Below are 25,983 nucleotides of genomic sequence, written 5' to 3'. Positions count from 1 at the left end.
GGTATCCTATTTTATTTTATCTTTCTGTTTTGCTTTTATGTAACTTTTCGAGCACCGTGTGTGTTCAGGTAATTAATAGTAATCTAAGTCTTGAATTTGGGGGTCAGGTTTGGGAAGGCACGTGAGCCGAGATGGCCTGCCTGCTTTTCCCATACGTGGGTTCACACCTTCCTTCATGTGTGCACATGCACATGCACACGCACTTACAGACATACCCAATCCCACCCTGCAGCCCTGGAGAGCACACACTCAGGTATACATTTCACATCATACCCTCTCAGTTAACTAGGACCGAATTCATTGACACTGCTAAACTAATTCTTATTGGTATAGGATTTATTCATTTACACTCTGGGTAAAATGTTTCCTCCCTCTTTCCCAGGGTCTCTGAATGCTAATGGAAAGTGGCACCAGGGCACCCTGGACGGTGGCCACACTGGGGGCCGTCACTTTCAGGAACGCATCAAGCCCTCGCCCTCCCTCCTCTCCGCTGCGTGCCCCCGCCCCCCCACCCCTAACCCCAATGCCTCAGTCGTTCTTCTCCCCCATGAGCCGAGGCTGGTGCCCTGGACAAAGGCTGTCCCTCCACAGGCGGTAGGTGATGGAAGTGGTCACGGTGAGCCAGGCCAGGTAGGGCAGCAGGAGCAGGGCAGCCAGCTTGTTGATGGGGTGCCAGATCAGTGCCATGCTCACCACCAGTCCGAAGAGCAGCAGCAGGTGCAGCAGGGCCTGGGCAGGGGCAGGGCAGTCAGGCCGGCTGCCCTGGGAACTGGCCTTTCCGAGGCACCCTGGACCCAGCGAGCCAAGTCCCCAGTGCTCTGTGCAGGACACAGAAGCTCAGAGAAGTTGGCCCCGCCGGTACCTGCCCGCACCTGATCCACCTGCCTGATCTCTGCTCCTGGGGCCCCTCGGGCTCACCATCCCCTACCGGACTCTACCACCGAGCGCTGTGTCTTACCAGACCTGCGCTGTGGGCCGCGAAAAAGAGGATCAGGACGGTCCAGCTGACGGCAAGCTGCACAGCATAGAGGCCAAGGGGCAGGGCCAGGGGCCACCCCAGGCCCCCTCCCAGCTCCTTCCACACCAGGTAGGAGGCATAGCTGTGGAGAGATGGTGGTGGAAACGCTCAGAGAAGGGGGTTCTGTGGTGCGTGGAGGAAGCCCTCTGGCATAAAGCCTTTTGGTTACCAAGAGGGAATCCTCATGGGTTGAAATGGAGATTGGTGGGTCTAGGTGTCATTTGAAAGCCAGGATGGAGGTGTGGGGGCAGGTGGGCAAGGTGGGGTGGGGGAGGGGAGAGAGAAGAAGAGGAGGATGGGCTGGAATCCCAGGCAGGCACAGAGGGGACCCCCCCAGAAGAGGCAAGATGAGGTACCAGCCCTCTCTGGGTCAGCACGCAGCAGCAGTTTGGAGCGAGGGGGCTTGTTTCTACCCCATGGCCTGGGAAACAGGTGCTCACCCTGTGAGAGAGTAGAAAGCCGTCCACACCAGCAGCAGGGCTCTATGGGATGGGTACCAGGGCGGCTTCCTCAGGTTGTCACACCAACCAGACATCCACCGATGGGTGAGCAGCCAGACCAGGGTGGGTCCCAGGAGCGGCAGGGCCACGAAGGCAACCCCTTGAGGCTGCATTCTCCCCCCGCCAGAGGCAAAATCTGGGGAGGCAGAGGGGGTTCCTGTTGTGGCTCAGTGGTAACCAACCAGACTAGTATCCACAAGGAATGGAGTTTGATCCCTGGCCCCGCTCAGTGGGTTAAGGATCTGGTGTTGCCATGAGCTGTGGTGTAGGTCACAGATGTGGCTCGGATCCTGCACGGCTGTGGCTCTGGTGCAGGCCGCCAGCTGCAGCTCTGATTCAACTCCTAGCCTGGGAACCTCCATATGCTGCTGGTGTGGCCCTAAAAAGCCGCCCTCCCCCAAAAAACCTGGGGAGGCAGAGAGCAGGCTAATGGGGGAACTTCTGCTAGTCCTTCCCCGTCTCCACATCTGTCCCGCCTACCCGACAGTGCTCCCCAGCCTGGGTGGCTCACAGGAGGTGTAGTCCCATCAGGTGGGCTCCCAGACCCTCCTCTGAGTCACGCCGCCTTCCCCTTTTCCATCATCCATGGCCTTACTCTGTCCTCAGCACTCACTGGGCACTGGGAGTGGACCAGCCAGTAGTGATAACTGCTTCTTAGTGAAGACTCCTCTCCCGCAACGTGGGTCTGACTCCTGGGTCCCTGTCCAGGCCTTGCCCATTTTTTCTGACTCCCGCAGCAGGTGGCATCTAGCCAGGCCCTTGATGGGGACAAGAACGCAGCCTCGCTGCCATAACCCACCCAGAAGAACCACGTCTGGCAGAGGCAGGAGCCAGAGATCCCTGGGGGTCTTTTCCAGTCCAGAATCGTCCAGCCTGTCTGCCCCGGACTTATCTCACTGTACCAGACCTGCCAACTCCAGGGGCCCACTCTGCCTGAGCTCCTGCCCTAATTCAAACTCAGCTGAGTGACACTGTGTGTCCCTGTCTCAGAAGCTCTCACCGGCACCTGAGGGGCTGGGGGAGGTTCCCCCCTGGTCACTCAGCTTCCAGGGGGTCTGGGGGCTCACACATACCAGCACCTAGATTTCTTGTGGCCTGACTTCTCAAGGAAACGGCTGCCTGGTCTTTGATGAAAAAGTCGCCACGCTCATTTGCATTTTGCTTTATATGTCATTCGCATGTGGGATGATGCAGAGACCCGCTCCTGCCTGAGGCCCCCACCCAATATCATGCTTCCCTTTTGCCCTGATATTTCAGCCTCCTCTTTACGATGGACAGATTAGAAGGAAAACAAATGTGGCTTTTCTCCGTGTCGGGAGTGACTGCCAACTCCATCCTTTCCTGTCAAGGGTCCATGAACATGTCCTGGAGGCTCTGGGGACAGGGCCAACCAGCCCGCCTCCTACACATCTTTCTATTTATCTTTCTCTGCTCTTCAGCATTCGCTTCTTCACCTTCTGTCATCCTGTCTATCTCTGTGTTTTCTATTTTTCTATTCCGTTGGAGGCCTTCCCCTCCCCCTCCAATCCTTTTTTGCTATTCTGTCTCCTTCTGGTGTCTCTTTATTTCTTCCCAGGCCTGGGTTCCCCTTACCTCTGGCAGCACACCTCCCAGACTGAGGGCCCGATGATGTATGGTGTGGCGGGCAGAGGAGGGTGGGGGTGGGGAAAAGGGTGGAGGGAGGCTCCCAGCCTTTCTCCAGTGACAAGGGTGATGACATTGGCTGGGGAGTCCAGGTTGTTGCCTGCATATAGTCCAGAAAGCTTCTTTCTTTTTCTTTCTCTCTCTCTCTTTTTTTTTTTTTTTTGCTTTTTTAAGGGCCTCACCTGTAGCATATGGAAGTTCCCAGGCTAGGGGTCGAATCAGAGCTATAGCTGCCAGCCTACACCACAGCTATAGCAACACCAGATCCAAGCAGTGTCTGCAAACTACACTGCAACTCATGGCAACGCAGGATCCTTAACCCACTGAAGGCGGTCAGGGATCAAACCCACATCCTCATGGATACTAGTCGGGTCGTTACCTCTGAGCCACAATGGGAACTCCCTAGAAATGGTTCCTTTCAGCAGGGGTCCCCTGATCTGGAGAGGACCCTTGAGGGGCTGGTTGGGGCTTTGGCACTATGAGACCCGTACCTCCAGAGACAGTTGAACACCTGGCTGAGAGCCTACTGGTACCTATGATCTCTGCACCCTAGGAACCAGCTTTGGGTCCACAGGGGTGGCAGGGACCCTCACATTTTCCTAGGACCCTCCTATAACTGGGGCTGTTCCCAGGTGAGGCAAGCACCAGCTTCAGAGACGGTCTCATGAGAAGTAGTCACGGCCTCCAGTTACAGCCTGCTAGTGGGCATGGCTGTTCCTGGCCTGGAATCAAACTTGACAGATGTTGCACAAACCCCCAGAAACTCATGACTCAGAGGAGAAGGCAGCATCCTGTGTGACTCAGACAGAATTTGCTCAGCAAAGACTCACACCTTCCCTCTTCGTCTCTATCACAGTTCTGAGCACCTGCTCCTTGCTGGTCCTTTAGGCGTGAGGTCCCCTCTTCAGGTTGGCCGCTCTCCAACATTCCCTTGCCCCTTCCGTCCCCTTTGGGGACCTGGGCACCCTTTAGAGGGGTTTATCCCCTTCTCCCAGAAAGGCCGAAGAGGGCTGGGGTTTGCAGTCCAGGACAAGAGGCTGGAGAATCATTAGCTAAGACCAAAGCAGCAGCAATTAGTTACTTATTTTCTGCAAAGACAATCACTGTGGGGCTGGGGGAGTTTACATGCTTCCTCTGCTGCTGGATGCCAGACCACGGGGACAAGTTACCACTTACCGAGCAACCATGTCGTGGTACGCACTTGATTAGCTCAATAATGGCCATCATTATGCCTCACGAGGTAAATACTATTATGTGCATTTGATAGGCAGGGGAAGGGAGACTCAGAGGGGTTGAGCAATGGGCCTCCGATGGCACAGCCCGCAGGTGGGTCACCAGGTTCAGGGCTGGCAGTCTGGCTCCAAAGTACTTCCTCTTTCCTCTCATCTGGCTCACTCATTCATCCAAGTCTTTATTTATTTAAAAAAATTTTTTTTTGTTCTTTTTATGGCCGTGCCTGCAGCATATGGAGGTTCCCAGGCTAGGGGTCCAATTAGGCTGTAGCCACCAGCCTACGCCACAGCCACAGCAACTCAAGATTCAAGCCACATCTGCGACCTACACCACAGCTCATGGCAATGCTGGGTCCTTAACCCACTGAGCATGGCCAGGGATCGAACCCAAAACCGCATGGTTACTAGTCTGATTTGTTTCCACTGCACCACAACAGCAGTTCCCTGCAGTGAGATCCTTACCTCATGGTGCTATAGTGGGAATTCCCTCATTCAAACTTTTATTGAACACCTGCTATGGATTGGGCTATACCAGGAGCTGAGGATACAGAGCAAACAGCTAGAAAAAAAATCCCTCTGTACACAGAGATCTCACTCCAGTGGCAGTGTCTAAGGAAGGATAGGCTGGCAAGCGTTCTCCCCTAGGTGGCAGCATCCATGTGGGCCATGGAAAGAGCCTTGGGTAGGGAGCTGATATGGGTACGTCCCAAGGCTGCCAGCAACTTGTGGGTCATTAACTCCCTGAGTGCTTCCACCATCATACTGTGCAGGAAGGGGTGGGACTAGGCATGGTCTAAGCTCCCTGGACAGGCCGCAGTGGCATCACTGGCTTATAAGATGTAGAACATCAGGCCCCACCCACACCTACAGGATCAGAACCCGCATTCTAACACGGTCCCTGGTCCCTCTGGTGGTTTGTGTACACACTACAGTCTGAGAAGCTCTGGCTAGGGTTCCTCTTACCTTGTGCCTTTTCAATAGCCTCCGGCTAGGGACGGCACTGACCAGCAGAGGGCACTGTGGGGAGGTTTCCCCTGTACCCAGGTTGTCCCCTCTGTCCCCTCCCTTCCAGACCTAGACTGCTAAGTCCACTGACTTATGGGATCCCCAGCTACTCCCTCACCTTGGCTGGACTTTGCCAACAGACAGGGACAGAGTCCCCCACCCTCCTTTAGGGCGTCGGGGGCCAGGGCTCTGCCGGGAAGCGGAAAGCGCCAGGCCACACCCGCCTGGATTCCCCGCCCACCTCCACTTGTCTGCTGGCCTGGTGACAGGGTCAGGCTGACCTCTCTATTTCTCAGAGAAGGAACTCCTGTTCCTGGACAAGCCGGCAGCCTCTGGGAGCACTTACCCGGTAAGGGGAGCACCCCCTGGTGCAGCTGGGGGAGGGTTGGGTATTCCGACGACGGGGCCACCTGGGGCTCAGGGGAGGAGCCTGGCCCGCTCAGCCGGACCTGGCAGAGTGTGGAGACCCTGCACTGGAGGAGGCGAGGAGAAAGGGGCTTGAGGGAGGGCCACTGCCCAGGGCATGTGAGGACCAGGGGTCAGCACTACGAGAATATAAACTGGGCTGATGAATGCTGCCTAGGACTTAGGTTTGGACTCATTCATCGCAGTACAATTTAGATCCTTCACTAACTAGAGACGGTTCAGGGATTGAATTGACGCAATAGGAACTGGTGACATGGGAGAAGAGTTGAGTGTTTCCTTAAAGGATAAGAGCAGGGCTTTGGCCCAGGAGCCTAGATCCTTGTGGTGGAGGAGGCGATTCCCCAGGGACAGGTGATGGTGGCATCCTTAAGGCCCCCCATCTGCGGAGAGTGCTACCCAGGATGATCCTGGGGCTAGGACAAGGCAAACTGGAGGCGGGGTTAATAAAGAGTCAGGCGTGGGGCTGGGGTGAGGGGGCTCCGGTCTGCACTGACCTGGTTGCTGTGCTGTAGACGATCGACCCTTCCCCCTCCTGGGGCTAAGGGGAGGATAGAGAGCTGTCAGTCTTGGAGAAGGGGGGCCAAGCTAGAGGGGAAGGAGTTAACCTGCTCCAGAACCCATAATGAATGGGGCGCTGTGAGACACCCTCCCGATTGGAAGGGTAGACAAGGGAACTCCGCTGGGCCACCCAATGGGGTGCAGGGGATTTGATTCTGGTCTTTGGAGGTGTCAGGGGAAGGTTGTTGCTATAGAAACAGCGAGCCCCCCCATTTCTTTCCCCATATCTGGCACCTTGGTGGGCACAGGGTAGGGGGGTATCACTTGCTGTGGCACCAAGGATGTGCCTTCAGCTCCTTCTATTTATTGTTTCTTCGATTTATCTTTGTGTCTCTCTCTTCCAACTTCATTTCCTCTGGCAGTGGACAGGAAGAGACCCCCCCCGGGGGGGGGGGAACAGAAGGGGCAGAGTAAGGGAAAGGGGGTGTTTCTGGAAGCTCTTGTCGTCTCTGCTCATCCTTCCCTTCTGCCTTCAGTTGCAGCTTAATCTTCTACCCTCTGTCCCCACTGGGAGGGGAGAGAAAACTTGGCTTCCTTATCTGTGAAATGGAGATAAAAATAACAGCTAGTTCATAAAGTCGCTGTGAGGCTCCAATGAGCTCGGCCACGTAGAGCGCTTTAACACCCTGGCACGGAGTAGAGCTCCTTGGACGTTAGCTACTATGATTACAGTTATAATTCCAATTAACTTTACAGTGGAGGGACCAGAAGGATTGGCTGCAAATGAAAGGGAAGCCAGCAGCTCTGACCCCCCCATTCCAACCGGATCTGGGGCATTGCCAGCTTGCTACTTCATGGGTGGGCTCCACCAGAGCCACACACCCCAGAGTTGGATTTTTAAGGCTAGGGGAGCAATGCTACTCTTTCGATTCTTGTCTACATTTTCTTTTTTTGTCTTTTTAGGGCTGCACCTGGCATATGGAAGTTCCCAGGCTAGGGGTCGAAATGGAGCTGCAGTTGCCAGCCTACACCAACAGCCACAGCAACTCAGGATCTGAGCTGCGTCTGCGACCTACACCACAGCTCATGGCAACGCCGGATCCTTAACCCCCTGAGGGAGGCCAGGGCTCGAACCTGTGTCCTTATGGATCCTAGTTGGGTTCATGGAGCCACGATGCGAACTCCCTTGTCTACATTTTCAATGGGTTCCCCAGGGAAACAGATCCAGCCCCAGTGCTCAGTCCTGAGGATACAGGGGAGATTTGGCCCTGTCCGGGGAATCTAGGAAGGGAGCTCAGGTTTCATGGGTCCCGCAGAGAAGGAAGAAAGGAAGAAGGTGGGCAAGGAAGGAGCGGGAGGCCTGGGGCAAGGCGTGAGTGAAGGGAGTGGAGGGTGGGAATCCAAGAGCTTTTCTAGTTCGGATCCTAGGGATTCCACCGCGGGGACCCTGGGGACGTTGAAGACGGCTGTGGTGTCTCACAGACCTCACCCTCAGAGTGAATGGATCCCACGACCTCAGAAGCTCCTGGAGAGCCGAATAAGATGCCACCATTGGCAGCACTGAACTTCCCACTGTGCCTGGTACAGAGCACTTGCTCAGAAATTGGTCCTTTGAGTGGGAAAAACCACACATGACAGCATGTGGGCAAAAGCTACTCAGCGTGGTGGGAAGGCAGCGGTGAGAGATCTTGGAGGGTGAGACAGTCAAGGGCAGGCAAGCAGGAGCTGTGTGTGTGTGTGTGTGTGTGTGTGTGTGTACTAGTGATGCAGGTGTGGTCCAGGTGGGTAGATGAGGCAGGTGGTGGGGGAGGAGGTGGGGGGGAAGCAGAGAACAGCAGGAACAGAGGCCAGAGGCTGGGATTAATGACATGTGAGGTGGCTGGTCTGGTCGGGGTGGTGGAAATTAAGGGAGGAAGAGGGAAAGTAGGAGGGGGAGGCAGTAGATTCTGGAGGGCCTGGGGAAGAGCTGACACCTCTACAGGGAAGCTGCTGGAAGGCCTGGGCCCAGTATGAGGCTGGGAAGCACGTGGGCCTCCCTGGAGACCTTCATCTTTGTTTTTCTTTCTCTTTTTGCTTCCACTTTTAACTTTTGTTACTCTTTTTTTTTCTTTTTCTTTTTTTGCTTCTTAGAGCCCCACTTGTGGCATATGGAGGTTCCCAGGCTAGGGGTCCAATCGGAGTTATAGCTGCCAGCCTGCGCCACAGCCACAGCAACGCTGGATCTGAGCCACGTCTTCGACCCACACTGCAGCTCACTGCAACGCTGGATCCTTAACCCACTGAGCGAGGCCTGGGATCAAACCCTCATCCTCATGGATCCTAGTCAGCTTCATTAACCACCGAGTCACGAAGGAAACTCCTAATTTCCGTTACTCTTGCATTTTACGTATCCCTATGGGCCACCTTCCAACCTTTCTGGCAGAAGGAGGAGCACAAATAAGCCCACATATTTGGACAGGGGTTTGTCATCCACGAACGCTTTTCACATGATCTCACGCCATCTTCACAGTCATTCAGAGAGGCTATTTTTTTCACTTTCTTTTTTTTAATGGCCATACCCTATGCACCTGGAAGTTCCTGGGCCAGGGACTGAATCCCAGCCCCAGCTTCAACCTACAGACCTTTTAACCCACTATGCTGGCCTGGGGATTGATCCTGTGTTGGATCAATCTGCTGCTGCCATCAGGTTCCTAACCCCTTGGGCCATAGTGGAAACTCCTATTTTTTTTTCCCACTAATTTTACTAGCTTTTAAAAAGAATTATAGGACTTCCCTGGTGGCCTAGTGGTTAAAGATCCAGCATTGTCACTGCTGTGGTTCAGGTCTTGGGTTCAATCCCTGCCTGGGACTTTCTGCATGCTGTGGGTGTGGACAAAAAAAAAAAAAAATTACGAAGTTAATATAAAGACATGCTTGGTGTGAAAAATGTGAAGACTACAGGAAAAACGTTTAAGAAAATAGAAAACCTTTGTTCACCTCCTCCAGCCACCTGTTTTCTCCTCTATTCCAGTAATGGCCGGTGGGAAGGTTATCCTCCTGAGCTGCCCTGTCCAACACAGGAATCACTAGCAGGGCAGCTCCTGAGCCTGTGACATAAAGCAAGTCCCAACTGCAAGGTGCTGTGGGTGTAAAACTCACACAAAGGCTCAGTGTGAGAAAAGAATGTAAACTATCTCAACAATTTTATATTGATTACCTGTCAAAATGGTAACATTTTGAATACATTAGGTTACATAAAATATATTATTAAAACGAATGTCTCCTGTTTCTTTTTTACTTTTTTAAGGTGGCCCCTAGAACATTTAAAAGCACATCTGGGGCTCAATTACATTTTTATGACGCAGCCCAGCTTCAGGCCTTTCTCTGTCATTCGCATCTGTCTCCATAAATGTGTATCTGTCCTTGTGTACAGCTTTGTTTCTTACATTAATGAGACAGAGGATGTCGAGCTCTTTGTGACTTGGCTTTTCTACTGGTTTTTTTTTTTTTTTTTTTCTGTTTTGGCTGCCCCACGGCATATGGAGTTCCCAGGGCAGGGATCACATCCAAGCTGCAGTTGCGAACTAAGCTGCAGCTGTGACCTAAGCTGCAGCTGCCGCCACGTGGGATCCTTAACCCACTGTGCCAGGCCGGGGATCAAACCTGCATCCCAATGCTCCCACGGCACGGCCACCCCATTGTGCCACCGCGGGAGCTCGTACTTTTCTATTTTTAAGATTTGCCTGTATCAGCCCGTGTAGATGAAGGGAGCTGTTCTGACAGCTGAGCAAACTGAGGCACATAAAGCAATATGACAAGCTCACTCAGCCAGTGACCAAGGTGGCCTTTTTGTTGTTGTTGTTTGCTTTTTAGAGCCACAGCTACGGCATATGGAAGTTCCCAGGCTAGGGGTGAATTGGAGCTACAACTGCCAGCCCACACCACAGCCACAGCAATGCCAGATCTGAGTCGCATCTGCGACCTATACCACAGCTTATGGCAATACTGGATCCTTAACCCACTGAGCGAGGCCAGGGATTGAACCTAAATCCTCATGGATACTACTCAGATTCGTTTCCACTGAGGCACAGTAGGAGCTCCCCAAGGTGGCCTTTGAATTCACATGCTTTAATTCCAAACTCAAGCTCTGTCTCACGGGAGATTAATTTGATGTACTAGGTCATAGGAAGGCATGGCAAGTTCTTTTTTTTTCTTTTTGCTTTTTAGGGCTGCACCTGTAGTATATGGAGGTTCCCAGGCTAGAGGTTGAATTGAGGCTGCAGCCGCCATGGGCCTACACCACAGCCACGGCAATGCTGGATCTCTGACCCACTGAGGGAAGCCAGGATCAAATCTGCATCCTTGTGGATACTAGTGGGATTCATTTCTGTTGTGCCACAAAGGGAGCTCCCTATGGCAGGTTCGTGAGGAAGAGAGATAGGTGAGGTTCTGTTAAAGGAATTGAGGTGTGTGGGGTGCACTGGAATAAGGACAGTTTGCTCCCTCATTGCAGCCACTTGGAAGCCAAAGTCCTGACTCCACAATTTGAAAAGGCTTCCCTGGCACGGACTCCTTTCCCTCAGGCCCTTGACCTCGGCTGGCACGGGGGAGCAGGGGAACTGGCAGCATTAAGTGACCAGGCGGATGTGCGCCCATGAGAGTTCCTTCCAACCTGCCCAGTTCCTACTGCTGGTGGGGGTTCCGGTGGCGAGCGCCGTCCTTCTGGTCCAGTGCCTTCGATGGCGCTGTCCTCGCCGGTTGCTGGGCGCCTGCTGGAAGCCGGAGAGCCAAGAGGAACCGGCATCCATCCATCCCGCTCCCCTACCGGAAAATGAGTCCCCCAGGCAGGGCCCGCCAGCCATGCTGCAGGAGATGGTGGCCTTCTACCAGGAGCTGCACACGCCCACCCAAGGCCAGACCGTCGTCCGTCAGCTGATGCACAAGCTCTTGGTGTTTTCGGCTCGAGAGGTGGATCACCGAGGAGGCTGCCTGATGCTCCAGGACGCCGGCATTTCCCTGCTCATCCCACCAGGTAACAGCATCCAGCTCCCTCCTCCTCGTGTGGCTGTTCACCTTGCAGACTGGACAAAAGCACCCACTCCATGGGCGCATCATTCAGAGACCTCTTTATAATTTCTTTTAGATTTTTTCTTTTTTAAAATTTTTTAAATTACTCAAATGAATTTATCACATCTGTAGTTGTATAATGATCATCACAATCCAATTTCACAGGATTTCCATCCCACAACCCAAGCACATCCCCCCACCCCCCCAAACTGTCTCCTCTGGAGACCATAAGTTTTTCAATGTCTGTGAGTCAGCATCTGTTCTGCAAAGAAGTTCAGTCTGTCCTTTTTTCAAATTCCACATGTCAGTGAAAGCATTTGATGTTGGTGACTCATTGTATGGCTGACTTCACTTGGTATGATAATTTCTAGGTCCATCCATGTTGCCAAAAATGCTGGTATTTCATTCATTTTAATGGCTGAGTAATATTCCATTGTGTATATGTATAAATTTTTTTTCTTATTTTTTGTATTTATTTTATTTTTTATTTTTTAACATCTTTATAATTTCAAAAATTGTTATGTTTAGTATGACTTTTCTTTTCTTTTCTTTTTTCTTTTTTTAGGGCTGCACCCTGGGCATATGGAAGTTCCCAGGCTAGGGGTTGAATGGAAGCTGCAGAGGCCAGTCTACACCACAGCCACAGCCACGCCTGTGACCTACACCACAGCTCACAGCAATGCCAGATCCTTAATCCACTGATCGAGACCAGGGATCGAACCTGTGTCCTCATGGATACTTGTCAGATTCATCACCCCTGAGCCATGACAGGAACTCCTAATATGACTTTCTTGACTCCTAAGAGGGATATAAGGCATATTTTTTGAGGGCCTCCTGGCAGGTGGAGGTAAAGGGCCTTGTTCTAGTGAACAGTATGTTATGACAGGTCTCCCATAAGGGGAAGAGCTCCTTTTGAGATTCACACGAGGCCCTGCGTGAGCTGGCTGCGGCTCTGCAGGAAGGGGAGGTGACTTATTCAGGGTTACATCATTGGTTACATCAGGGTGATCGGTCAGTCGTGACCACCCTGTTCTTCCATCCTGCCTCCCCTGTGCCCTCATGGGCACCCTCTCCCCTGGGCTCCTACCCCACCCCTCTCCCACTCTGCCCAGGCCCCTTCTGCTGGGCGCATCTCAGCTCTCCCCGTCCGCAGGTGCCGTGTCTGTAGGCCGCCAAGAGCGGGTGTCACTGGTCCTGGTGTGGGATCTGTCGGACGCCCCGTCGCTGTCCCGAGCCCAGGGGCTGGTGAGCCCCGTGGTGGCCTGTGGCCCCCATGGGGCCTCCTTCCTGAAGCCCTGCACCCTCACCTTCAAGCACTGTGCCCAGCAGCCCAGCCATGCCCGCACCTACAGCAGCAATACCACCCTGCTAGACGCCAAGGCCTGGAAGCCGCTGGGGCGGCGGGGGGACCACACCTCCCGGGATGAATGTCGCATCCAGCTCTCCCACTTCAGGTAGGCACCAGCCTTCTTTCTCAGTTGGCCTCTGCCTCACCTCCCTGTAGGGGACTGGCCCCTGTACCTGGCCAAGATGCCTGCAAATCCCTTATCCCTTGTCCTTCCTGGTCGCTCTGCCCCAGTGTCTGTGGCAGCTTATCTTGCTCCAACCCGGTCCATCCCACCAGGGTCCCTCTGTCTGTCTAGCAGGGTCTAGCTCAAGCCCAGTCCTCTGTCCAGAGGGGATCTGTCTATCGCCACCTCTGTCTCTAAAATTGTCACTTCCCTGTGCCCCAGTTCAGGACTGTCCGCCAACTGTCTGGGGCAGTTTGCCCCCTGCAGTTCTCTACGACTCTGTCCCATCTCATATCTGTCTTTTGAGGATCTGAGGCCCTTCTGCCTCCCAGTCTCCTTCCATCCACTGACCAGAGCAGGGCCATGCATGGTGGCCCTGAGCCTCCTCCCTCTTTCCCGTGCTAGCTCTTCTCCCCATTCAGTGACGGTCACTGTGGCAGTATTCACTTTCCGTCCCCCTAGCCTCCCACTCGGCCCCAGTTCCTCCCTACTCAGGCCCCGGAATGTCTCCTTGGAGGCCCTCCCAGAGGCCTCCTAGTGCAGTGGGAGCCAGGTGGCAGGTGGGCTGTTGTCCAAGCCTCCCCCTGTGCATGGTGCATGGTCCCGTCCCTCTCCGCAGCCTCTACACCTGTGTGCTGGAGGCGCCCGCAGGCCAGGAAGCTCGAAAGTGGCTGCAGTTGGCTGTGTTCTGCTCACCGCTGGCGCCCGGGCAGACCCACCTGCAGCTGCGTGTCTACTTCCTCAACAACACGCCCTGTGCCCTGCAGTGGGCCGTGACCAACGAGCAACCGCACGGCGGGCGCCTGCGCGGGCCCTGCCAGCTCTTTGACTTCACCGGGGCCCGAGGGGACCAGTGCCTGAAGCTCAAATACATCTCGGAGGGTGAGGGAGGCAGGGCCTGAGGCGGGGGTCTTGGGGGCCATCAGGAGCCCATCCAAGGGAGAGGTCCGGGCATCCCCTGCAGCGGAGATCTGGGAACCCCAAGTTTCTTTTTGGGATTCCTGGTCAGGCAGCCGCTTCAGAGGGGCCTTCTGGCTTCTTGCTCCCAGAGCCCCAGGCTTTGCTCACTTCCTCCCTCTGCTGCTTACTCCGCCCCATCCTTTGGGAGGACAGGTGATGCAGGTGGGAGGTGGGAGGAGAGGGGTTGCAACCACAGGACAGAGAGGGAGGGGGAGGTTTCTATTGCTCCGCTGGTTGGAGCCAGGTTAGCGAGGAGGCCCAGTCTTTGCTGCCCTTGTTCCTTTGTGGGTTGGCTTCAGGAATTGACGCTGGGGCCCAGGGCTTTTGTGTGGGGTGGGGCGCACGTGCGTGGCTGCTTCTGGGAGTAGTGGAAGGGAGGATGGGGGTGGAGGGGAGGGCAGAGGCGAGGGGGGGGTGGGGGGAGTGTGTGGTGGTAGAAGGAAGACCACTCACGAGGTCCCTGCCCCAGTTCTGGGGACGCCCATCCACTTGAGTCACCCAGCTGCCTTTGCGCCTCCCGATCCCTCCCCACAGGGGCCTGCACAGTGCCTGCCACAGAGTGGCCTCCTTAACCCCCCACGGAAGGCCCCTCTTTCTGAGGCCCTCTGCTCTCTGTCCCCTCCCCAGGTTGGGAGAACGTGGATGATAGCAGCTGTCAGCTGGTTCCGCATCTGCACATCTGGCATGGAAAGTGCCCCTTCCGCTCCTTCTGCTTCCGGAGAAAAGCAGGTAGCCTAGGAGCCTTGTGCCCACCTGCCCTCTGCTCTCCTCTCTGGGTCACCCTGGAGCCCTGCAGCTTCTCATTGGCCCACGACCTCAGACCCTCTCTGAAAGAAGAGGGGCCACAGCATGTCTGTGCAGAGAGAAAGATGGGGTGGGCTGCATGTCTGTTTCAGATTTCTGAAGCCTTGCTGCGGAGTCTCTTTGGCTCCCGGGCTCTCCTCCCCTGGGCCTTTTCCTCTCTCACCTGCTGTGTCTCCTCTTTGTAGCCAATGAGAACGAGGACTGCTCAGCACTGACCAATGAGATCATTGTCACCATGCACACCTTCCAGGATGTGAGTTGGAGCTGAGAGGCAGAGGAAGGGCAGGGCCTGGGGGAGTCCTGGGCAAAAGGGGTGAGAGTCTGGTGCCCAGGAAGCATGGCTCTAATCACATAATCAAGCGGGTGACAAGGGCATTCTTCTGGTGGCAGAGACCGCCTGGCCTCCAAGTTACCCTCCATCCCTGACTCCTATCTATCCATGGATGAATCTAGCAGGAGGGTAAAAGAACCAAACTCTAGATGAACACTTTCTCCCAAACTGGAGCATGAGTGTCAAAAAGAAGTGGTTTTAGAGTTCCCGTTGTGGCTCAGCCAGTTAAGAACCTGACATAGGGTCCATGTGGCCTCGTTCAGTGGGTTAAAGGATCTGGTGTTGCCGCAAGCTGCAGTGTGGGTCGCAGAATGTGACTCAGATCCGGCGTTGCTGTGGCTGTGGCGTAGGCTGGCAGCTGCAGCTCCCATTCCACCCCTAACCTGGGGAACTTCCATATGCCCCGGGTGCGGCTATAAAAAGAAAAGAAATGGGGTTTCTTTTTGGACAGATGGTCTACATCTGAGAGATGGTGCTGTGTATCTTCAGGCAGAGAGGGACCCAGGAAGGGATCTGGAGGGGGTGAGATGGGAGTTATATAACCCACCCTCCCGAGGGAAGACTTGAAGAAATCGGGGTTGGAGGGTCTTTGGGGAACTATGTGGCATCTTACTGGAGAGTAGTGATGCCTCAGGGCATCGCTTAGGGAGGAGGAACCAAGGAGAGGAGGAATGAAGGAAGGGGGCCCTCACGCCCAAGTTCAGTGTCTCTATTATTAGATGACCTCCTTGCCCTTGACCCCACCCAGGATTTCTCCCTGTGTCTTAGGATGTACCTTGTTCACTTCATATCCCAGATCCCAAAGTGCTCAGTGAGCCAACTTAACACAGGAGGTTTGGGGTCAGGGAAGCGGAGGGTAGAGAAGGCTGGTTGGGATGGGGCTGTGTCTCCTGGGTAAGTGTCACCGGGTGACAGGCTGGAGGAGGGACATGAGGAACGGAGGTGGGTGCCCCAGCTTCTTGCTCAGCAGGATGTCTCATGATCCCTACTTGTGTTCCCTGCCCCTCTGCTGGCTCAGGGCTTGGAGACCAAGTACATGGAGATCCTCAGGTTCCAGGCATCGGAGGAGGAATCCTGGGCAGCGCCACCCCCTGTCACCCAGCCACCCCCATGCAATAGGTGAGGGGGGTGCTGCATGGGCTGCTTCCAGTGGGTGTTGGGGATCCCTGCCCCCGGGCTCGCAAGGCCAGTGTGGCATTGAAGTGTGTGTGGAACCAGGTCGGGTCTCTTGATGCGCCCCTCCAAGGACACCCTTTTCCCACCTCAGGCTGCCCCCAGAACTCTTCGAGAGGCTGCAGATGTTATTGGAGCCAAACAGCATCACTGGCAACGACTGGCGCCGCCTGGCCTCCCACCTGGGGCTTTGCGGTATGAAGATCCGGTAAGAGGGGCGAGGTCTGTGAGTAGGAGTGGAGGGTGGACTGGGGTTCCAGGACCCCTTGGAGACTGGACCATACATGAGGGAGTGACCTAAAAGTCAGGGAATGGAATTCCCATTGTGGCTTAGTGGGTTAAGAACCCGACTAGCATCCGTGAAGATGCAGGTTCGATCCCTCACCTTGCTCAGTGGGTTAAGGATCCAGTGTTGTCTGGAGCTGTGATGTAGGTCAGAGATGCAGCTCCGATCTGGTATTGCTGTGGCTGTGGTGTAGGCCGGCAGCTGCAGCTCCAGTTCAACCCCCAGCATAGGAACTTCCATATGCTGCAGGTGTGGCCCTAAAAAGACAAAACAAAAACAAAAAACAAAAAAACAACAACTCAAAAAGCAACAAGCCAGGAATGGCTACTCTCCACCCTATTCCCCAGAACAGGGTTGTGACAGTGATCTTGTTGGTTAGGGCTGAGCAGCCTTTGTTCTCACGGCTACAAGGAGAAGAGGACATGGCAGGTGAGAAAGGGAACGGCCGGGGGAAGAAGAAGAGCAGGGGAAGTGAAAGGGACGCCACTGGAAGGCTTTGGACATCTTTCTGTTTACCACTCTATTCCTGGTACCTGATGTCTGGTTCAGGGCTGGTGTTCAATAAATATTCAAAAAGGCATCAATTAACATGTAAGTCATTGGTGCATATTGAGTGCTTGACGTGCTGTGCCCTGAGGGGGCAGAACGGCAAACTATAGGATAATGTGTGTAAAGCATGTAGCTGAGGGCTTGGCACATGTCAATTCAATAAATGTTAGCAATAATGGGGGCAGTGCAGCCACGGTCTCTGTCAAGAAAGATCCATAGACCCATTTTGAGTTAAGCCTCAGAAGGCAGACAATGATGGCAGTGGTCAGGGAAGACTTCACCTTGGAGATGGGATTAGAGCTGGATCCTGAAAACAGGGTAGATTTTACAATCACCTATGTATTAAGCATTTACCAAGTACCTGCTATGTCCTGGAAAAATGATGCTAAGCACTGGGATACAGGATGAATGAGACATGGTCCCAGCACCCAGGAGGTCACGCTCTAGTAAGGGACACAGAGAGGGTGAAAAAATTAAGGCAAGTGTTCCTTTGACCTTATAACGTGTGCCCAGTATTGCACAGCAAGTTGAAAATAGACACGAAATGGCTGAAGCAAGAATAAGCACTTATGTCAATTATAGGTGACCCTTGACCAACGTGGGGGTTAGAGGTGTGACTCTGCATGCAGTCGAAAGTCCTAGTACAACGTGGAGTTTTCTTGGGGTGAAGAAAGTTAAGGATCTGGCGTTGTCACAGCAGCAGCTCTGGTTGCTACTGTGGCGTGGGTTTGATCCCTGGCCCAGGAATTTCCACATGCCGTGGGAAACCAAAAACCAAATATCCTGGCATAACTTAGAGTTGACCCTCCATATCCACAGTCCCGCATCCTCAGATTCAACCAGCCAGGGTCTGTGTGGTACTGCAGGATTTACTATTGAAAAATCTGCATGTAAGTGGATCCACATAGTTCAAATCCATGTTGTTCAAGGGTCAACTATATATCTCACTTAAAACAAAAAGAATAGGAAAGACTTGTAGGAGAGTTCCCTGGTGGCGCAGTAGGTTAAGGACCTGACATTGTCACCCCTGCAGCTTGGGTTCGATCCCTGGCCCAGGAACTTCTGCATGCTTCAGGCATGGCCAAAAAATAAATGTGTGGGAGCTATGATCAGAAGTCTGACCAGAGCTGGGGGAGAGGGTGGATCTCCCCACTCTTTTCACCTTCTACCCCCGCACCTGCCGCCAGGTTCCTGTCCTGCCAGCGCAGCCCAGCGGCAGCCATCCTGGAGCTGTTTGAGGAGCAGAATGGCAGCTTGCAGGAACTGCACTACCTCATGACCATCATGGAGCGGCTGGACTGCGCCTCCGTCATCCAGAACTACCTGAACGGGACACAGAGCGGCAGCCCAGCCCTAGTCCGCGGGGGCGCCCAGGAGAACCAGGCTCTGGAGCTGGATGAGAAGCTCTAAGCGCCCGGCTACCGGGCAAGGGCGAGGGCGCTGTCCACCGAGAGGCTGTGGATGTGCTCTGACACCCAGGAAGAACACAGCAGCTGTTCCTGGCTGTGCCCACTGTCCTCATCAGGACCCTCGTGCGGTGCCTGGGGTCTTCACGAGGCGGGATGCCATTGTCACCCTTCCTGTCCGGACCACTTTTTCCACCTTCTGTCTTGCATGCAGATCCCTCTCTGGCCAGCAGGGGGCGCATGAGCCCAGGAGATGGTCCCAGCGTGGCCAGCCTCGGAGGAAAGCTATTTACTAGTCCAATGGACTGTTAGGGTGCCCAGCTGGCATTCCTTGGGGGAGTGGTCAGTCCACAAGTATTCACTGAGCACTTAATGATACCCAGCATTGGACTGGGAATTCAGGGGGAATCCTGGAATATATGACCTCGGATTTGGAGCCTTGACAAGCCTTGTGGGAATGGAGGTGCCCTGAGCTCTTGTGAACTCTAAACCAGCACATGCCCTGTGGTTAGAGGATAAGGACCTGTTTCAGGAGTTGAAAAGGGAGGGAGGGAGCTGAGTATGGGCTGGAGCCGTGAGAAAGCCTCATGGAGCATGTCGGAGAGAGGACCTGCAAAGATGGGTTCAGAGATCTTACGGTGGGGGATGGGAAGACAGTGACTGGTCTTAACTGTAGGAGGGCGATGCCCCCGCGGTGCTGAGGCTCTGAGGAGCTCAGTGCCGGATATAAGGTGAGAGCAGGATAAAGGTTCAAGGCCATATCTGAAGATGGGCAGTCGTATCTGCCTTCCTTTGTTTATCTTTCCATCCTTGCCTCCTCTTCCCATCTCTCTGCCATTACCTCAGTCAGAAAGCATCAAAGCTGAAAAGAAACTTCAAGATTATTATTGTTGCCCAACCTTTTTTTTATCTCTTTATCTCAAACTGTGTGAGTTTTATATCTGGCTTTGTTTTGCTCTCTCTGGCTCCTGGAGTGGCTCCCTCCCTGAATCTCTGTCTATTACTCCTTGTCTTAGCATCTCTTTGTCTCTAGTTCTTGTACCTGCCCTTGTGTGTTTCCTTCTCTCTCTGAAACCCTCAGTCATTCATTCCCCTCAGGCTATTGTCTGTGAACCAAGGCTAGGTGTCAAAGGCACGGTCTGCCCTAGGAATGGATGGGTGGGGATTTTACCCTAGGAATCAAGATCCAATGTAGGGTCAGGAAATAAAGGATAGGGATTAAAGAACCTCCCATTCAGTCAACAAGTATTCCTTCAGCACCTACTGTGTGTTAGATGCTGTTGAGCAAAAGAGATCGGTAGGCTGGGTCCAGAAAAGGGAACAAAGGGTTTGACTCAATTCAAGCAACGCTTTTGTTGGCAAACAGGTGGTGTTAATTTTTTCAGGGGCAGACAAATGATCTCTCTGGCAACACTAACAATTTGCTTCTGTATTTAATTAAAAAATATCAAAGCTTTTTCTATGATGAACAATATTGTATAATAAAATACAAAAATTGCCTTTCTTTGCTACTAACTGTATTTTGCTCAGATGGATGAATTTGGATATGGGTGTGAATGGTTTTATGTGGTAAAATTTCAGCGATGGGGGCAGGTGGGAGGGAAACCTTTTGTAGACTGGGCTCCCGGTATGGACATTGTTTGGGTCCAGCATGGTTAAGTCAGGGAGGTTCACTTCCCTTTCTGTTAGAAGTAGGCCTTAGGGGTGGGGCCCCCCCAACCTCCCTTCCCCTAAACCCATCCATCCTCTGTTAGTCTCCCACCCCATCAGAGGCTGCCAGCCACTCCAGGCTGGTACCTTGGCCTCTTCCCTCTTCATTTGGCTCAGGAGTGAACTGCTTAAGGGCACCTTTCTCCCCCGGAGTCAGGTGGCTTCCCCCCCCCCCCTTTTTTTTTTCCTATTTTCTCTCTTCTTTGCTTTCCACACCAGCCAAAGCCATCTTTATTTTGTGTTACTCCCTACCCTGGGGAAAAAAAAAATCACTTTAAGAGTTTTAAGCCTTCTGGGAGTTCCCATTGTGGCACAGTGGAAACGAATCCGACTAGTATCCATGAGGACGCAGGTTCAATCCCTGGCCTTGCTCAGTGGGTTAAGGATCTGGAGTTGCCACGAGTTTCAGTGTAGGTTGCAGATGTGGCTCGGGTCATCCTGTGTTGCTGTGGCTGTGGCTGTTGCTGTGGTGTAGGCCAGGAGCTGTAGTTCTGATTTCACCCCTAGCCTGGGAACTTCCATATGCCGAGAGTGCGGCCCTAACAAGACAAAAAAAAAAAAAAGTGTTTCAAGTCTTCTGGAATTGTGAATAGAAGACATGGGAGTGGGGGTGGAGCAGGGGGTGGGGAGTGGAGTGGGTTTCTATGGTGGGGGGAGTGCCTTCTGCCTTAATCCCTCAGAATGAGCTCACAGCTCAGGGAAAGGGAGGCTTTTAGGGCTGAACCCACAGCATATAGACGTTCCCAGGCTAGGGATTGATTCATAGTTGCAGTTGCTGGCCACAGCCACAACCACAGCAACACAGGATCCGAGCCGAGTCTGTGACCTACACCAAAGCTCACAGCCACACCGGCTCCTTAACCCACTGAGCGAGGCCAGGATCAAACCTGTGTCCTCACGGATGCTAGTCGGGTTCCTTACTGCTGAGCCACGACGAGAACTCTAAGGCTTGGAAATCTTGAGGTAGGATGAGGGCTGGCTGATCCCTGTACAGTGGCTCTTTCCTTTCTCAAATCAAACCCAGCTCACGTGTAGTTACCAGTACCTAAAACCAAGAGGTGGAGTGTCTGGGGCTCTAGGACTCAACAATCAGCCCTGACTTTAGTGCCAGTGAGCCTGGTGGATGAAGTGACCATGTTTGAGGCTCTCCAAGGCCCTCTTTTGATTTTATGAGCCTGTGCAAAGACGGCACACTGGTGACCCAGGGGACAGCCACTTGAGGATTTTTATTTGTGCATTGCCTTTAAATAGAGCAATTGGTCACTGTTTGTGGCTTTACCTCCAGCCCTTTCCCTGGTAGGACACCTGCGTGGTCCCTATAAACACCAAATTTGTAACTTCTCTTATGCATGTTGTAGAAGCCCATGCCTAAGCTTCCGCCTGTTGGGTTTAGAGCTGGGAGGGGAATGAGTGGGAAAGGTCAGGCCCAGGTTTGCAGGGCTGGAGGCTCCAGTGCCCTGAGGTAACATGTGTCCTCGGCACCCCGTGTCTGCTGAGCAGCATCCATGCCCGTGTCAGGTCCATGCTGTCCATCAGAATACAATGAAAGGCAGTTCCTGTTGTGACTCAGTGAGTTAAGAACCCGACATAGTGTCTGTGAGGATGCCAGTTCGATCCCTGGCCTCGCTCAGTGGGTTAAGGGTCTGGCAGCTCAGATCTGGAGTTGCTGTGGCTATGATGTGTAAGCCTCAGCTGTAGCTCTCATTGGATCCCTAGCCTAGAAATTTCCATATGCTGCTGGTGTGGATGTAAAAAGAAAAAAAAAAAGAAAGAAAGAAAGAATAGAATGAAAGTCATGTACTGAATTCTGCATTTTCTAGTGGTCATATCAAAGCATGTAAAAAAGGAGTTCTCACTGTAGCACAGTGGATTAAGGATCTGGCCTTGCCACAACTGTGTCCTAGGTTGCAGCTGCAGCTCAGATTTGATCCTTGGCCTGGGAACTTCCATATGCCATGGATGTGGCTGAGAAAGAAAAAAAAAGTGTAAAAAGAAACAGGTAAAGTCAGGTTTTACTAATATATTTTGTTTGGAGATTCCTGGTTAAGGATCTGGTGGTATCACTGCTGTGGCATGGGTTCAATCCCTGGCCTGGGAACACATGCCACAGGCATGGCCAAAAAAAAAAAAAAAAGAAAAAGAAAAAAAGAAAAAGAATGCCCTTCAAAAAAATAATAACATAGGAAGTTCCCATTGTGGTGCAGTGGAAATGAATCTGACCAGTATCCATGAGGATGTGAGTTTGTTCCCTGGCCTTGCTCAGTGGGTTGGGGATCTGGTGTTGTGGTGAGCTGCAGTGTATTTGTAGACACAGCTTCAATCTGGTGTTGCTGTGGCTGTGGTGTAAACTGGCAGCTGCAGCTGTCTAGGTGCAGCCCTAAAAAGCAAATATATATATATATATAATTTAATATATAGTGTATATGATAGGCCCAGAACCTAATAGACCCAGAATATTGTAATATTCACATGTAATCTATATGGAAATCATTAATAGCAAAGTTCACATTTTTATAAAGTATTTGGAATGTGGTCTTTTGCAATTATAGCACATCTTAATTTGTATAGAAAATGTGCTAAATTTTCACTAGAAATATTTGATCTGTATTTAGCTTTCATAAAATACATAGCTGAAAAAACACATTTACATACACAAGTTAAGCAAGCTGAATGTTTTTTTTCCCCAAAAATGAAATGAGGTATGATTCTAGACATTTATATTTTTTGTCTTTTTTTTTTTTAGGGCCACACCCATGGCATATGGAGGTTCCTAGGCTAGGGGATGAATTGGAGCTGCAGCCGCCAGCCTACACCACAGCCACAGCAAACATGGGATCTGAGTGGTGTCTTTGACCTACACCACAGCTCACCGAAACGCCAGATCCTTAACCCATTGAGCAAGGCCAGGGATCGAACCTGCATCTTCAGGGATGCTAGTCAGATTCATTTCCACTGGGCCACAATGGGACCGCCTTTAAATATTTTAGACATTTAAATCAATTGAACTAAAATAAAAATTCAGTTCCTCAGTTGCACTGGCCACATTTTAAGGGCACAGTAGGCATGTCTGGCTGGTGGGTACTGTGATGGGCAGAGTAGGTCTGGACTGTGGATCCAACTGGGCATAACTTTATGATATACTTGCTCATTCATTCGTTCATTCATCAAACATTTGCTGAACACCTGCCCTGCACCAACCGTTGGTTATAAACATTCAATGAAGAGCATTCTTGGAGTTCCCATTGTGGCTCAGTGGTAAAGAACACAACCAGTATCCGTGAGAATGCGGGTTAGATTCCTGAGCTTGCTCAGTGGGTTAAGGATCTAGCGTTGCCCTGAGTTCTGGTGTAGATTGCGGACGAGGCTCAGATCTGGCGTTGCTGTGGCTGTGGGTGTAGGCTGGCAGGTATAGTTCCAATTTGACCCCTAGCCTGGGAATTTCCATATGCCCGAGGTGTGGCCCTAAAAAGACCAAAAAAAAAGGGAGCGTTCTTGTTCTGTTAGTAACTCCTGGGGTGGTGGGAGTCAGAGAAGAGCACTTTCCCTCCATCCCTCTCTCCTCCTGACTCAAGAAGGAAATCGGTGATGAGGTCCAGGCAGACACTCTGCTGTAGGAAAGCCTCAGACTACATCGAGGTGCTGGGGTACAGATTCAGAGTCAGGTGTTCCTGGCTCCCCCATATCAGATGTGTTCTCAATCGCTGACAATAAAATCCACTCTTGCTGGGGGTTCCAGACAAGGGGTATTATCCTGAAGAATCCACAATCCTTTGGAGGGCTGAGAAATAGAACTGACGTAGAATTTCCAGAGTGAGTCCCTAAACTGCAAGGTAGAACCAGCCCTAGGGGGAGAAACTGGTTTCTGTGGCTGCTGTTCCCGTGCGCTCGATAGCAGGAGCTCGACTGTACACAGCCACTCCTGCCACCACCACTGCCCCTTCTGAGTCAGGGACCAGACCTCACCACCACCTCTGAAAGCTGAGGCCTCTGCTGCCATCCACGCCAGCAAAAACGGAAGCCCCAGGCACCACCTGCCTCTTCATGCTGCCCATTTCTGAATTAAATTTCAAGGGGTGGGGTGGCAGTGGTGGGGGGGTATCAGATCGTCAGAGTCCAGATCACATGGTGAATCCTAGCTGCAAAGGAGTCTGGAAATTTGAATTCTGACTTTAATGCTGGGAAGGTGGGACTTATTACATGTAAATATCCCCCAATATGGAAAAAGCTACTCATGGAGCTCCCTGTGGAGCAGCAGGTCAAGAATCAAGTGTTGTCACTGCTGTGGTGCAGGTTTGATCCCTGGCCCCAGGGGACTTCCACATGCCATGGGTGCATCCAAAAAAAAAAAAAAAAAAAAGAAAGAAAGAAAGAAAAGAAAAAAAAGGAGAAAGAAAACCCTACTCAAAAGCTGATGGACAGCTGTGAATAAGACAGATTCAAGGTGTGGTTACAGCTGTGGCCCCAGGGAGCAAACGCGTTTCACGAGAAGGGTGATCCCCTCAGCAGGTGTCAATGTTGTTTTACTGACTCTCGGGATCTTTTCAATAAATCATGACTGCACACATCCCCTGGGACACCCCTCTGATCCCTGTACAATCCAGGATCAGACTTGAGCACATGTCATGAGTCTGCAGCAAAAACTCCCCAGTGGTGGTGAACTTATGTCCTCCATGGCTTCTCCAGCCCCCTCACCTCCCTGAACTCCGGGGGCTGAAAACTAAACCTTCATTTCCCAGACTCCTTGGAGGATGGGGGTCTAGGTGTGTTCAGTTTCCTCCAGGCTGCCATACTCATGTAGGACCTTGATTTGGCACTGAATAATGTGGGGAGTTGAATAGGGCAAAAGGCTGGTGCCCTTTTTTCTTTTTTCTTTTTTTTCTTTTTAGGGCCACATCTGCAGCACATGGAGGTTCCCAGGCTAAGGGTCAAATTGGAGCTAAAGCTGCTGGCCTGCACCACAGCCACAGCAACCCCAGATCCGAGCTGCATCTGTGATCCACAACATAGTTCACGGCAACGCTGGATCCTTAATCCACTGAGCAAGGCCAGGGATTGAACCTGCATCCTCAGAGACCCTAGTTGGGTTTGTTAACCACTGAGCCACGAAGGGAACTCCCAGGTGCTTATTTTGAGGAGGTGAAGTCGTCCAGGGATTGGCAGCTATACCTGTGCCTTCTTGACTTGGTGGCTTTCTCAGTGGCCTGGTTCTGCGCTGTGGTTTGGGGCCTCAATACTGAACGTCCTACTGAGAGGCTATTCCTTCAGCCTTTTCCAATGTGTGCTTAAGCTAGCTAGATGGAGACTCGATAATGTACAACGAAGACCCCTATCTAATGTGCCCATGATTTTTTCTCTGGAAAGACTGTCCTTTATTCTGTGATCGTGTCCTTTCTTCTTTGCTGGTGTCAAAGGGCCTATTATCTTCTGAAAGGAGAGTAATGGAAATGATGGCTTTTATTAAAATGTCCTTAACATGGCAAAATGAAAAGGTAGTAATCCTAGGTTGAGTTTCCCCTTCCTAATTAAAAAAAAAAACAAAAATAAATTTATTGGTCTTTGAAATTCAAAAGCCTGGGTATATTCTTTTATGAAAACCGTCATCCTTATTCATCCTTTTTGAAGCCGTACACAGATATGTTTATTCATCTGCTCAGCACATATTTGACTACTTATTATGTGCTTAGAATCCCTCATTTATTTTCTTATCTTTAGGTAATCTTTCTCACCCTGGCTTTGTTCTAATCTATGCTAGTTTCTTGTAGGTAGAGATGTTAGGGCTCCCGGCCAGCAAAAAGGTATCATCAATACTAGCTGGTTAGTGTCAGAATGTCATAAAGACATTAGCCCGAGGACAGGAGTAGGCTGTACGGGAGCTATGAACCCT

General features: G+C 52.1%; 2 protein-coding genes across 3 annotated transcripts; one reads left to right on the top strand and one right to left on the bottom strand.

Moving 5' to 3' along the window:
• Nucleotides 1–518: 518 nt before the first annotated feature.
• TSPO2 (translocator protein 2) lies at nucleotides 519–6,055 on the bottom strand. The gene is made up of 4 exons (XM_047796972.1): nucleotides 5,746–6,055; nucleotides 1,459–1,654; nucleotides 959–1,100; nucleotides 519–729 (listed from the first exon to the last, which is right to left on the bottom strand). Exons 2-4 carry the CDS (start codon nucleotides 1,629–1,631, stop codon nucleotides 529–531), a joined length of 516 nt encoding a protein of 171 aa, XP_047652928.1. The 5' UTR covers nucleotides 1,632–1,654; nucleotides 5,746–6,055; the 3' UTR covers nucleotides 519–528.
• On the top strand, nucleotides 5,462–19,900 carry UNC5CL (unc-5 family C-terminal like). 2 transcript variants are annotated; one of them, XM_047796971.1, is made up of 9 exons: nucleotides 5,462–5,748; nucleotides 10,886–11,334; nucleotides 12,523–12,823; nucleotides 13,500–13,762; nucleotides 14,468–14,569; nucleotides 14,830–14,897; nucleotides 15,994–16,094; nucleotides 16,243–16,356; nucleotides 18,171–19,900. In XM_047796971.1, exons 2-9 carry the CDS (start codon nucleotides 10,947–10,949, stop codon nucleotides 18,391–18,393), a joined length of 1,560 nt encoding a protein of 519 aa, XP_047652927.1. In that variant the 5' UTR covers nucleotides 5,462–5,748; nucleotides 10,886–10,946; the 3' UTR covers nucleotides 18,394–19,900. The 2 variants fall into 2 exon arrangements, with proteins under 2 accessions (XP_047652927.1, XP_047652926.1); XM_047796970.1 differs by having other exon boundaries at nucleotides 10,816–11,334.
• The last annotated feature ends 6,083 nt before the right edge of the window (nucleotides 19,901–25,983 follow it).

This window comes from Phacochoerus africanus, chromosome 9 (assembly GCF_016906955.1).
Source record: "Phacochoerus africanus isolate WHEZ1 chromosome 9, ROS_Pafr_v1, whole genome shotgun sequence".
Lineage (NCBI taxonomy): Eukaryota > Metazoa > Chordata > Mammalia > Artiodactyla > Suidae > Phacochoerus > Phacochoerus africanus.
This window is presented reverse-complemented; position numbering and strand designations above follow the sequence as displayed.